This window comes from Erpetoichthys calabaricus, chromosome 7, assembly GCF_900747795.2.
Source record: "Erpetoichthys calabaricus chromosome 7, fErpCal1.3, whole genome shotgun sequence".
In the NCBI taxonomy this organism is placed as follows: Eukaryota; Metazoa; Chordata; class Cladistia; order Polypteriformes; family Polypteridae; genus Erpetoichthys; species Erpetoichthys calabaricus.
Window position 1 is genome coordinate 199,039,271 of NC_041400.2, and position 14,365 is coordinate 199,053,635.

At 46.5% G+C, this 14,365-nt stretch overlaps 1 protein-coding gene across 2 annotated transcripts in view; it reads left to right on the plus strand.

The window, feature by feature from the left end:
- tdrd7a (tudor domain containing 7 a) overlaps nt 1–14,365 on the plus strand; it is a 72,597-nt gene that overhangs the window by 14,999 nt on the left and 43,233 nt on the right. For both annotated transcript variants that reach the window (XM_051929901.1, XM_028805921.2), the window contains exons 3-4: nt 2,146–2,293; nt 5,515–5,644. In XM_051929901.1, the coding sequence (XP_051785861.1) occupies nt 2,146–2,293; nt 5,515–5,644 (278 nt within the window). The remainder of the gene's footprint in view (nt 1–2,145; nt 2,294–5,514; nt 5,645–14,365) is intronic.

Below are 14,365 nucleotides of genomic sequence, written 5' to 3' on the forward strand. Positions count from 1 at the left end.
TTATTTTCATGGGAATTGTTACATAATCTCTTTAAATTGTTTATCCGGTAAACCAAAACCCAGGGGGAGCCCCCTAGTAGTAGTAGTAATAAATCTGTGATGTAGTGGGGCACGATAGCTGAACCGCGATGTAGCGGGGGACCGCTGTAGTTGCCAATCTAATCGGCTGTGATATTTGTGAAGTCTGTGGCCCCATTGGCCACTTCTCTGTAATTAGAAATGTAACGCGTGTGGCCGCTTGCCTTTCCTTTTCATCTGCTTGGTTTCGCTGCACATTTGTGTTTGTAAATCGCCAAGTTCTCAAGACAGCTCGGTGTTTGGCGACGTTTCATCCTTTTACCGTTTGACCTTTGCATTCATTGTGACCTCCATTGTGATGCGGCTTTTCCTAGCCTCATAATGGCGTCTCGTAAGAAGCGCCTCTCGTCAGCAGTGATGGTGGATGAGCTCCGTCTGTGTCTTCAGGCTGGAAAACAGAAATGGTCAGTGAAACAAAGTGACCTTCACGTCACTCGCACGTGTTCAGTGTGCTGTTTTATGAATTTATTTGTATCATCATTAGACTTTCTACACTGGTGACTTTGAGATTTAATAAAAATGTAATGCTAAGGGGGGTAAACGAAATTTCATTTTGTATCACCAGCAATCAAAGCTTCGCAGTGCAAGTGCCAACTCCCTTCCAGGACCACTTTTGACCCGCTTACCTTTTTGAGGTGGCGCGGATTTCTTTTTGTTGGCTTTGCTGTCTTAACCTGCCATAGTGATGATCCCAAGTCCGAGAGCAGATGGCGTTTTGTGATATGTAAGCAGACAGACCCCTGACCGGAGACTTGTAGTCCACTAAATGCATGGATACCACCGAGGGAGTCCTTTATTAGTCCCAAGTAGAATAATGGAAGCTCTCCATCAAGAAGAATGGAAGGTCAAAATTGACCCGAGGGACGCGGCTGTGTAGCAGCGGTTCAGAAATGTGACATTGGGAAGCCTTTTTGCTTTGTCAAGTGTGTGTGTTTCTGAGAGTGTGTGTGTGTGTGTGTTGATTTTGATCAATTACCCTAAAAGCAGAGGGAAATCGGAAGCACGTTGGGTCAGCATTCACCCAAAAGACAAGACCGGGTGAGCTTTTAAGAAGTTAAAAGTAATTATGGGATTTTTTATTTTTTTTAATAGCTGTTCATTTGGGAAAATGTAGGAAGTCTGTTTTATTGAACACCTTTTAAATGTGTGGTCATCATGATGAGGAGGACTATGTGACACTTGTATTGCCTGTGTGACAAACGGATGAAGACTTGTGCATGTCAGCATTTGTTTGATTTGCTTCACCGCTTTGAACCATTCGTCGGATATTGAAGCGGACACATTGATCCTGACATCACGTACCAAAACTCGCACACACTCCAGCCTTATTTTTGCTGGTCCTGTAACTTGTGCACATGTCGTGTTAATTTCTGAGGACGTGGCAGCCATGATGTGTCTGTGTTCCGAATGTGAAGTTTAAACTGGCCCCAAAGGTGAGGAGTGGTAGGTAAAGCCATTGCTGCTGTTGACGTCAGTAGGTGATTGGCTGGTAGCCGCACTCACTTGTAGACCTCCCACCTCTGGGCAGAGTTGTGGAGTTGAAGTCTGGAGGAGCTTTTGGGCTAAAAATGTACCGATTCGGTTTAAATGTGTGTGTGGTTTCCTTCGCTTGGCCAGTTCAGAGAGATGAGGAAGGGATTCCTAAATCCGGTGCCAGTGTCCGATTCGTGGCCCAGTGCCGTGTTCTGAATGAAGACTCGTCAAGCAGCTGTCGAGGCCTTGTTGCTGCCAGTCTGTCCACATTCAGAGAAGCTTCCCCAAACTGCTGCTGTTTGTAGACGGGTGCCCTTCATTTAGTTTAGACGTCAGTGGCTCTGTCCAGTGGGGAGGCCGGTATGGCCAAGCCATGTGCTGCAGTATGGAGAGCCTTGTGCCACCTTGGAGGTAGTCAGTCTGTGAAGTCTTCTGTCGTCATTCTGGTGGTAAAGGACTGTGGTCTTGGCTTTCGACTGCTGCCATATGAGTAGAATCGTGCTAATGTATCGCTATCGGGGAAAACGGTGAACTCCTCTCTGAATCTCCGTTGGAAATGAGTTTTAAGAGCTGCCTGTAATTTTTTTCTTTCAGACTGTGTGTTTTGCTGCCATTTGTAAGGAAACGGCCCATTTGGCCCAGCTAGTTGCTCGACAGAAGTGCTCCAAGAAGAGGAGCGGTGGGTCACGTCTGGTCAACTGCCAAATCAGAAGGAAGGAGCCGCGTTTCACCATGTCCCCTGGTAAGCTGACATTTTGTTTCTGGTGACTGAGCTTTGCCAAAACTGCCAAGGTGTTTAGAATACTCGCTTGTGTATCATGGTTGGTGGGTTCTGAATCGCCTGAGAAGCTGTAGCTAATACGTGATTGGCTGCTTCATGCCAGGTACTGGGCTGTCACATTTTGATCTGAGCAGACATTCAAGCAAGTCCCTCGTGTGAACCCCTCCGTGTGCTGCAGGGTCTGTAGCAGCAGACCAACACCGGGTAGTGTACCACCTTAATGACAGATGAGTGGCCAAGCATGTCACATTTCATCAGTATACGCAACATGATGGTAAATGTAGTCCCGCCCCTGTGCCACTGCTTATAATGCCAAGTTATCCTACTTGATGGCCGATGCCACACAGACGTTACCTTCTGGTTTGGCCTTCGCAGTCGCAGTAGTAATTGAGGACACCAAGCCGTTTAGCTGCTGTGACTTTTCACCTGTCAAGTTTCTTGGTGCCCTCAAGCGTTTGCTATCCTTGCACTTGGCTGAAGCAAATGGCCAAACCTCCGGATGGCCTCTACAGGTTTGTACGGTTTGACCCCCAAGTTATGTTTGTTCTGCTTCACTTCTAGTTGTGTCCTCTGCCGTCTCCATTATTACAGTGAAAAACACGACCGTGCATTGCATGCTGTCACTGTGTGGCTAATCCTGATTGCCATGAGCATAGACTGGCTGTGCCACAGTTCTGCTTGGCATCGCCAGCTTCGTTTAGCCGTCTCAATCTGTTGGGCTTTTCCCAGACATAAGTAGATTGGTCCACTTTCTTAAAGCTGTTTTTAGGCAGAGTTCCAGCCTACATTTAAGACCGAGGGCACCCACCTTCCTGGACAACAAAACCAGACGTTGGTCCGAAGTAGACAGCAGGCCCATCTGACCTGAAACCCACCAGCTTGGGTTGACAAACCCGTTTGCATAACTGCTGGAAAGCCATCTGTGTCATCCGAATTGTGTGAAATCCTAGCCTCGGTGCCAAAGGAACGTTCAGTTCTTTATCCATTAGCTCAGAATCGGTGGCACCATCGCCAGTAATGTGACAAATGAGGTGCTGGGCAGTGTGCATTTGTCATGGTGGTGCACATACCTGAAATTCCCAGCTGGTCACTGTGATGATTTTTCACCAATATGGGAGATTTCCTGAACTTTATTTGCTCTTTGGCTGTGATGTAACTGCCACTTCAGCTCAGTGCCAGTTCTTCTTGGCTGGCATGGCTGAATGCCCTCCCTAGTAAAACGCATCTTATTTTGTTCACACGTGTTGTACTGTAACCTCATTTCTTTCAAACTGGAGACGGAACTTTTATAGTGACGTGATGACCTTTGATCAGAAGACTTTTGGTAACTGTGGCTGTGAAAGGATTTCGAGTTACAGATGGTGCCCGGCTGTTGGGTGCTCCTCAGAGTGCCAGCCTTTGCCACTGCTGTTTAACTCAATATAAATTGAAATATAAAATGGAAAGAAGTCGAACAAAAGACCACTAGTACAGAGAGAGTAACCAAAAGGGGCAGAGTTTACCTGACAGACTTGGCAGCCGCCTATTGGGGTCCGTCTGTGAAGAACTCGTCTCGCGTTGGTCTTCTGACCCCCAGAATGCTGCCCTCCTTTGCACTCCACCACCACGCACAGTGGACGCTCTCAGTATTGCAGCCATTTCAGTGGGCCTTTGGCAAACATGCGCCAGCTCTCCTTTACTGACCGCCTTCCTAACGGATTGGATTTTTGATTTGTGTTTTTAAAGGTCCGATGTCTGCCTCCCATAACTTGTTTCCGGTTTTGTTGGTTTGATTGCCATTTTTGGGTCAGCAGTGGAGTCTCTTGGGTGATGGCAGTGGTTTTTGTCATAGCTGACTTGTAAAGCCCAGTATGACACTGGTGGTCAGTTTTGTGTATCTGTCTGCACTGTGCCTGATGGTCTGTAGAGTGCCAGCTTGCTTCGACTCCAGTGGTGGTTCTCAGGTTTGTGTGTAGGTCATCGTGAAGTTGAGCTTTAAGGTAAATGAATTGGGGTGGCGATCTGTCTGTTAGAACAATATCTGGTCAACCTTCTTAAAAATTCACAGGTTCACTCGATGTGATGAGACAATCGATTTACAACTTGGAGTGATTTGTTAAAATCACTAAGCTCAGCAGGAGATGTCAACTGGCATCACAAAAGGCAATGAGAGGTTGACCTCTGTGTCTCAGTGTCACACACAACCTGAGCAGCAGTGTCACTGATGTGGTCAGTAACTGTCAGCCCCCCTAGTCCTACTCGGGTATGGGTTAAGCAAAGTGGGAGGCCCCCATGTTGGTTTGATTTGATGAGGATAAATTGAGGTTTAAGAACTTGGCTTACAACATTAAAGGTCGGAGACCTTGACGTGACCACAGTAGAGTCCACTGTTGAAGCTCTAGCTGGTGCGAGTCCGCCATGTTCCCCATGAATGTGCAGACTGTGGCTCAGGATACAAACTGAGGGTTCATGGCTCCTCGCCTCTGCCATTCCTGGAAGACCTTCAAGTGGAGGGACTGGTGTCCTGGATCAGGAGATGACCGTTCAGGTCATTTTTGAGCCGCCTTAGTGCAGAGTGCACCTTGGAATTGCTGTGGTGTTTAAGTCCGAGTGTAAGACAATACTAGGAGGTTATTTTGTTTGTTTTCTGGGAATAAGCCTGCCATGTTGTCATTGGCCTATGAGCACCACAGTCGTCTTCAGGGAGAGCGGTGTAGAAATGGGACTGTGGGGCATTTCTGTAACATTAAATGGAGACACAGTGGTCAGTTTACCGCTGTGGTGATGGGGAATGTGGGCAGATGACTGTAGGGTATGTGGATGGTGGCGTAACTGCTGCTTATGTGCTCGGCACACACCGTATGGGAACGAGCCGCTCACCTGTGGGGTGTCTAAACGAAATCGTTTGAATGATGTAGAGAATTGCAGTCTCGTGTCCGATATGAACCACAAGTCCACATGTGGGATCCATCACAGGGGCTTTGGATTTGTCCGAACGGTCAGCAGCCTTCAGATGTTAGATGTGGTCTGCTTTCTGTTCAAGGTGTGAAAGTTAATCTTTTAAAATGTCAATCTGTTTGTGCTTTGCTTTCTGCCAGTTTCTCGTACGGTTTTGGCGTTGCTGCCGTCTTTGTGCTTACTGCCTTTGCATTTCAGGTCCTTCCTCTCTGTCCTAATGTGGCTTTGTTGTAAACCTCTTGTAGTGAAGCTGAAGAGTTCCCTACGGCAGCCAGCTGCAGCAGGACGAGGAGTTAAGCCACCGGCCCAGTCGGCGAGTCGACCTGCAAGAGCACTGGATGTACTGATGCCGAAGGCGCCTGCTGGTCGAGACGGGTGAGTCGAGCGTTAACATCCCTGTTGTGAATGCCATTCAAGTGTCTTACAGACTTGGTGAGCGTCGCTGTTGGGCCGGGTGTTGTCGGCCTCTGTCCACGTGTCTGGCTAATCCTACACTTGGTGTCCCGAGTTGAGGCAGGTTTTTGGTTTCATTTCTATGCGTCTGCTTTTTGTCTCCTCATCCTCATTTGTTTGCCTTTGTGTTCATGTTGTCCTTTTTATTATTTTGGATTTGGTTTCAGCCCACAAAGCATGCATTCCAGGCTCTTGGGATGTCCTGTCTGCTGTTTCCGTGAAGTTGATTTGTCACCAGGATCTTTGTCCTCCTCTCATCCCCACACCTGACACCCTCTTTCCTCTGAATTCCGTTTAATTCTCCTTTGTCTGTTAACATTCATTTCTACTCACACAAGCTTAATAATTTACTAAAAGGGTATGCATGAATCTTAATGTGAGTGTACAGTCGAGTCCGAGCACCAGAATAAAGACTGCTGCTGATTGGATACGTGGGGATGAAGCGAATCTTGAGGGCCAACATTTTGGGAATGAAGGAGGGTGGGAGTTTAGTGAGATGTTTAAGTTCTGTCCATACTGCTGTATTTAGTTTAAAATGTGCTTTTAAATAAAAACCATCTGCATCCACAGCAGTACTTTTGTAAATGACATAAAACACGCGCGCACACACACACACACACACACACACATTAACCTACCCTGGGCATGCATGTGTTGGCAGAAAAATACTTGAAGGGTTAGTTAAGCTGCCAACTACGAGATTTATAGCCAAACTGTAGCAACCGGTCAGTTTACCTTTTGTGCCTGTCGAACTTGGTAAGAACACAATTTAGATGATTACAGGTAAGTAACCGCCATGCGAGTGAACTCGGAGTCTGCCATGTTGGACTGTGGCTTTCTTTCAACGTAATAAGCCTGAGCAAATCCTAGCACGATTAGACTCCATGCTTTCAACACTCTGTTTTAATCCTTCAAGCGCTGCACTGAGCATTCTGAAGTCTCCACTTGCAGAGGTTAACGCTGGGTTAGGGTGGATGATCAGCAAAAAGAGAGTAATGGATGCACTTTTGAGTGAAACTTGATAGTGTGGCCGATGTGTAAAGCCTGCATGTTAGCTGCTAGTTTTAAATGTAATCCTACATTGTGTTTCTACAGCACCTTCCCTGAGCTCGAGGCACTTCAGAGTCTCCTAAAGAAACAGCAGGGGTGTGTGTGTGTGTGACACTGATATGGGGGTCTTCTGAACAGACCACTACAACGGATAGGTACAGGATATACAAAAGCTTTACATAGAATAAAAGACAAGGAGGGTTACGTCAGGAAGGGCATCCAGTGTCAAAATTTGGCAAATCAATATGCAGACAATAATACAAATGTCCACAGTGGATCAGTTGAGCCCCAAGTTAACATCAACCGCCAACAGGGTGCTGGTGGAAATTGGGCTACTGTTGTCCGAAGAAGAGGGGGAAGAAGTGTCCGGAGGAGAGGAAGAAGGTAAAGAGAGTGGAACTGAGGGTAGGAACTTTGAATGTTGGCAGTATGACTGGTAAGAGGAGAGAGTTAGCAGATACGATGGAGAGAAGGAAGGTTGATATATTGTGTATGTGAAGAGACTAAGTGGAAGGGGAGTAAGACCAGGTGGATCAGAGGTGGATTCAAATTGTTCTATCATGGTGTGGATGGGAGGAGAAATGGAGTAGGAGTTATTGTGAAGGAACAGCATGTCAAGAGTAGGGATGGGAATTGATAAGATTTTCACGATTCCGATTCCATTTTCGATTCTGTTTAACAATTCGATTCTTTATCGATTCTCCTATCGATTCTTATTTTTAAAAAAGAACACCACACAGGTCGATTAACTTAGAACTTTGTTTTATATCTTATTTTTGAACAAGATAGAAATTTAGGAGTAGCATGACCTTACAAACCCAACAGTGAGATCTTAAGAGATCCACAGCCTACGGCTCCTCAATGGGGTGCCACGGGGTCCCCAGAAAAAAATGTGTAAATGTAAAATAATAAAATATTCTTCTGTAGCAACAACAAAGTATAACATAAATTATTCTGTGGCAATTACACAAGAATGTCCAGTAACATTTACACTCTCCTTTTTAAAAGTATATATGAGCTGAGCACTCAAAAATAAAACATCAGCCAGCAACAAATACAATCAACTCAAGTCCAATGGAACTGTGCACTGTGCAATTCTGCAACCATCAACTATTTTGACAGCTACATCCATGTTGGCTGCATTATCAACAGTGGCGGCCACAACCTTGTCTTTGATACCATACTCCTCCAAGATCTCATCAGTCTCCTCTGCTACAGCTGTCCCTGTCTGTGCCTGGTACACTGGTTTGGCTTTGAGGACTTTTTCTTGAGCCTGGCCATTCCTGACATAATGCAGCGTTACTGTGAGGTAATGATCTTGACTAAAACTTGCCCATCCATCTGCAGTGACAGCTGCCTTCAACACATGTTTCAGCTCAGAAATGGAAACGGATGAAACATCTGGTAAGAGGAGAACACGCAAATTTGACATTCCCTGACTTAGCCTACAATTAAACACATTCACTTACCGAAAATCGGGGGCATCTACTGTGGCAAATGGGTGCAAGCCTTTTACCACAAACTTAGTCACTGCTCGGTGACATTCGTCTATCCTGGCCTGTCATTTTACTTTTCCCCGCCTCTGTGAAAGGAGAAGCTACCGATAGACTGCAGTGAGAACTGCCAGCATCTGACACAGCCAGACTCTGTCTGTCTCTCTCGTCATGGTCATCTAAATGCAATGCACAGTAATAGCAGGTTTTGCAATAAGGCAAATCGTGCTAACATAATATGCAATGTTAGTTGATTAGTTACCTGCCGTATTAACTGGAGAGGACCTGCAAACGTTACTGGTGCTGCTGGGTTGAGATTCACTAGTCCGGAGCGGATCAAAAACACGACATTCATTTAAGGTTATCGCGTGTTTTGTGTGCAAATGCTTTTGTATATTCGTAGTGTTTCCTCCCTTTGATGAAATATCTACTTTGCAAGTATTGCAAGTTGCCCTGTTGTCATCCTTTCTCGTAAAGTATAACCAAACTTTTGAGCATTTGTGCCGCTTAGGCGTCATGTTTCCTGCTGGGTAAATGACGCTACGCAACGTGGTGACGTCATTCGAGGCGACTGGAATCGATAGGGGAATCGTTTGCAAAAATGGCAAACAATTCCAAGGAATTGAAACAGTGGGAACCGGTTCTCAACAAGAACCGGTTTTCGATTCCCATCCCTAGTCAAGAGTGTGTTTGGGAGGTAAAAAGAGTGTCAAGACAGAGTGATGATCATGAAGCTGGAAATTGGAGGTGGTGGTGATGAATGTTGTTAGTGCACATGCACTTCAAGTTGGGTGTGCGATGGGTGAGAGAAGATTTTTTGGAGTGAGTTGAAGTGATGACCAGTGTACCCAATGGGCAGAAAGTGGCGATTGGTGTGGATTTCAATGGACATGTTGGTGAAGGAACAGAGATGAGGAGGTGAGGAGTAGGTATGGTGTCAAGGAGAGGAATGAAGGTCAGAGGATAGTGGATTTTGCCTAAAGGATGGACATGGCTGTGGTGAATATGTATTTTAAGAGGAGGGAGGAACATAGGGTTACATACAAGAGTGGATGAAGATACACGCAGGTAGAGTACATCCTATGAAGAAGAGTTGATCTGAAGGAGATTAAAGACAACAGAGTGGTGGCAGGTGAAAGTGTAGTTAAGCAGCATAGGATGGTGGTCTGTAGGATGACGTTGGAGATCAAGAAGGAGAGAGTGAGGGCAGAGCCAAGGATCAAATGGTGGAAGTTGAAAAAGGAAGACTGCAAGGTTGAGTTTAGGGAGGAGATGAGACAGGCACTAGGTGGCAGTGAAGTCACCAGACAGCTGGGCAACTACAGCAGATGTAGTAAGGGGGACAGCAAGAAGGGGGCTTGGTGTGACATCTGGACAGAGGAAGGAGGAAAAGGAAACTTGGTGGTGGAATTTGTATACTCTCCTGTATTTCCTGAGGAAGAGGATGGCAAAGAAGTGGGAAAGTCAGAGAGATGCAGAAAGTAGACAAGAGTACAAGGAGATAAGGCGCAAGGTGAAGAGAGAGGTGGCGAAGGCTAAAGAAAAGGCGTATGATTTGTATGGGAGGTTGGTAACTAAGGAGGGAGAAAAGGACCAGTGGGCTACACAGAGGGGCCGAGCTGGGAAAGATGTACAGCAGGTTAGGGTGATAAAGGATAAAGATGGAAATGTACTCACAAGTGAGGAGTGTTGAGCAGATGGAAAGAGGACTTTGAAAGGCTGATGAATGAAGAGAACGAGAGAGAGAAGAGGTTGGATGATGTGGAGATAGTGAATCAGGTACTGCAACGTATTAGCAAGGAGGAAGTGAGGACAGCAATGTAGAGGATGAGGAATGGAAAAGCCGTTGGTCAGGATGACATACCACAGCATGAAGTTATGGGAAAGAGTAGTGGGAGCTCAGTTAAGAAGTGAGGTGATGATTAGTGAGCAGCAGGATGGTTTCATGCCAGAAAGAGCACCACAGATGTGATGTTTGCTCTGAGGGTGTTGATGGAGAAGTTTAGAGAAGGCCAGAAGGAGTTGCATTGCATCTTTGTGGACCTGAGAGAGCACATGACAGGGTGACTGAGATGAGCTGTGGTGTTGAATGAGGAAGTCGGGAGTGGCAGAGAAGTACGTAAGAGTTGTACAGGATATGTACGAGGGGAGTGTGACCGTGGTGAGGTCTGCGGTAGGAGTGACGGAGGTGGGATTACATCAGGGATCGGCTCTGAGCTTTTTCTTATTTGCAATGGTGATGGACAGGTGAACAGACGAGATTAGACAGGAATCTCCGTGCACTGTGATGTTTGCTGATGACATTGTGATCTGCAGGTTGAGGAGACCCTGGAGAGGTGGAGATGTGAGAGGAGAGGAATGAAGGTCAGTAGGACCACCAAGACAGAATACATGTGTGTGAATGAGGGAGGTCAGTGGAATGGTGAGGATGAGGGAGTAGAGTTGGCGAAGGTGGATGAGTTTAAATACTTGGGATCAACAGTACAGAGTAAAGGGGAGTGAGGAAGAGTGCAGGCAGGGTGGAGTGGATGGAGAAGTGTCAGTGATTTGTGACAGACGGATATCGGCAAGAGTGAAAGGGAAGGTCTACAGGATGGTAGTGAGACCAGCTATGTTATATGGACTGGAGACGGTGGCACAGGAGACAGAGCTGGAGGTGGCAGAGTTAAAGATGCTAAGATTGGCATTGGGTGTGACGAGGATGGACAGGATTAGAAGTGAGGACGTTAGAGGGTCAGCTCCTCAAGTTGGACGGTTGGGAGACAAAGTCAGAGAGGCGAGATTGCGTTGGTTTGGACATGTGCAGAGGAGAGATGCTGGGTATAGGGGAGAAGGATGCGAAGGATAGAGCTGCCAGGGAAGAGGAAAAGAGGAAGGCCTAAGAGGTGGTTTATGGATGTGGTGAGAGAGGACATGCAGGTGATGGCAGTGACAGAACAAGATGACGAGGACAAAGGAATGGAGGAAGATGATCCGCTGTGGCAACCCGTAACTGGAGCAGCCAAAAGCAGCAACCAGAGTAAAATACTCAATTCAGTACTACAAGGAAAGCCTAGTAAATGACCATTTGTGATGCACGGAGCATCTGGACAGAGAGGAAGACTAAAAGAGGAGGCAGAATGTCCAGTTAAGTGGAAAGCCTTCCTCTGCAGAGGAGTTTGAAGTCAGCCAATCTCATTCATTTCGGCAGGTTGTGCCAAAGTCTGGGCGCTATATGGGCTGAAGGCCCTGCTGTCCCCCAAGGAGTGCAGGTTAGTGAGGGGCACAGCACGCCTGCCGTAATCAGAGCTTAATGGGCGAACAGGAGCAGCGTGATGGAGAAGGTCGCTGATGTAGTCTGCTGTGAGGTCATTTACAGCTTTGGAGGATATTAATTGAATTTATATATTCTGTCCTGTGAGAGACGGTGAAGCAGGATGGGGGTCCTGTGCTCGCTGTTGCTGCTCTGTCAGGACTCTTTGAATCAGCTGGAGCTGTGATAGAAGATTAGAAGTGGCTCCTGCCATTAGGGAGTTACAGTAACCAATGAGGGTTGTGATAAAAGCACATCTGTGTTAGAAAAGGAGAGGAGTGAGCGCTCATGGGGTATGGGATGGAGGTGAAAGTTTCTTAATGTGGTTTGTGTAAGAATATAAGAACTGGACGAATCAAAAATGACACCAGGACTCCTTGCATCGGGATGTCTGAGTTCACCGTCAAGATTGACTGAGCAGGAGCTCATTTTCTGAAGTTGTGCTTTTAACATTGAAATAGATTTGAGTATCATCTGCCTAAAAGTTACCCAGTCCATAGCTACAAGTGATGTGGCCAAGGAGAAACAGAGGGCCGAGGACAGAGTCCTGAGGATCCCCCTGTGTGACTGGCGCCGAGCTGGACCTACTGTTGCCGAGACTAAAGTCAGTCAGGTAGGACTTAAACCACTGAAGGGCAGTGCCAGAGACCCCCAGCATGGTCTCCATTCTGCACAGTAGAATGTCTCGTCTGACCGGAGGTCTTCCATAAGCAGATTCACAGCTGTGCTGCGCCCTCAAAGGGCTCCATTAAATCAGAAGTTAAGTAAGCAGTTTTAATTTTAGGGCTCATTAGCTTCTCCAGTGTCCACTTGACCCAGTGATGTAGAGTTTAGTGTGGTGAATGAACATATCTGGTGACCCCAGATCATTCTCCGTCTCCTGGGGAGTGTAAACAAGCAAGGTATTTAAATACAAACAAATGTCTTATAAATTGTAGGAAAACATTGAATCAGAATTGGAAGCCGTTCTGAAATTGTTACACGAGAGCAGGATGAAGCGATCACCAGAGGAGTGGAGCGTTGGCTGTAAGGCCTGAAATTGAGCCTGACGAGCTGAAGGGTCTCCTGGATGGTCTGTACATCCTGCATTGAAATTCTCCCTCACACGTCTGACCTTCACATGGCAGGTCTCCACTCTCCTCCAGTGTAAATAAGTGAAGACCTGAATCGGCTAACCGATGTACTCCTCGCTCCTGCCCTTTAAACAAACCAAAGGGCTAACCCCGTATGACGATGGTCTGTGCTGGGAGGTGAGCAGTGCCTGAGTGTCCGCGCAGGTGATGGTTTGTGTAGGTAACCACGTGAAAGAATAAGGACCACCCATGGTGTCCTGGCATATTCAGGAGTATGAGGGACCGAACTGGGATGTAAAATGTTTCTGTGGACTTATGGGGTCTCACTGAAGATGATGGCAGTGTTCTGGTTCAGGTGTGTGTTTTGCTGATTAGTATTTAATTTTGTTCCGGGATTATTGGACAATTTGGAGGGCTTTGGACATCAGGAAATCTGCATGTGTAGTGCTTTTCATTCTAACGGTCTCTACACACGGATTAAATCTTCTATTGTTCTCCTTTTATCGAAGGTGTCATCAGTTTGTGGTCCCACTGCTGTTGGGGGCTGTGGTCCCAGCGTCCTGTCACACGATGCTTTAAAGCCAGCGCTACAGGCTAACTGGCAGTGGAGATTTCTGGTCGTTTCCTGTGTGGTTTGTGTCTCCCAGTGGTTGTGCTCTTTTTATTAGTGGTTTTGGTTTTTTTTTTACCAGTAAATTTGCCTGGTGGTTCGGCTTTGGTGGCCCATTTTTGTTGATCGGCTGGTTTAGATTTGACTTCATTTTAAGATTTGTGTCTTAAAATGGTCGTCTTATGGCAGGTGCTTTGGGTTTAAAAAAGCAGGTGGGCTTTCATTGTGCTGCACCCCAACTGAACTGCACTGCACTGCTAGCTCTTCTGTCTGTTTATGTATTAAAAACTGTGGCAGCTAAACAAAGTAATGGTGTCATATTAAACTAACTAGAGCGTACAGACACGAGAGTGACAGTGTACCAATGATTGGCACTCTTGACGCCTACTTAAACTTGGCATGACTCCCATGGGCCGGAGGTGGATGAAAACGGTCCAAAGGTTCCCCTCCTTGTGTGTGTTGACTGAAAGAGGGATTGGTGCTCTGTAGGACCTCCATAATGGGTTCAGACCTGTGACCATCAGATGCCTGCCTGATGCACGTACCCGCCACCTAAGCACTTCTCCCCTTCCCCTCCTTGCTTCCTCCTGCCACTTGTACTCTTATTCAGTGTTTGGAATAATTCTTTGATGCCTCCGCCATCAGGCTGGCACACCCCCTGGCATCCGTGACTTCCCAAACTTGCATTGCCAAAGGCCATAATACCATAGCAGTTCCATTACAGGAGTGCTCTTATTTTGGGACTCCTGTAAATGACTGATCTATTGCCATCGGGACACTTACTAAGACCACCCACCGTATTTGTTTTGAGGTCTTCGCTCGATCTTGATTTTGGGTAGTTTGATTTGTGCAGAGCCCTGTGATGGAAAGCCGTGCCCTTTAAAGTGGAATGGATGTGTAGAGGAAGTTTAAATTCATGCTGAAGTGAAATGTAAGGCACTTGGTGGACGTGAGATAAGCTCAGCAGTAATTTCAAGATGACAGAAATCTAAAATCTGACCATTGTAATCGGTGAAGGAGAACCCATTTAGAATAGGATTCTCAAGTGAATGTGGTATGTAGTTAAGGTCAGGAGGGCACCGCTTTGGAATGGTGCAAAGGCTAATATCGTGATTTAAGCATCCT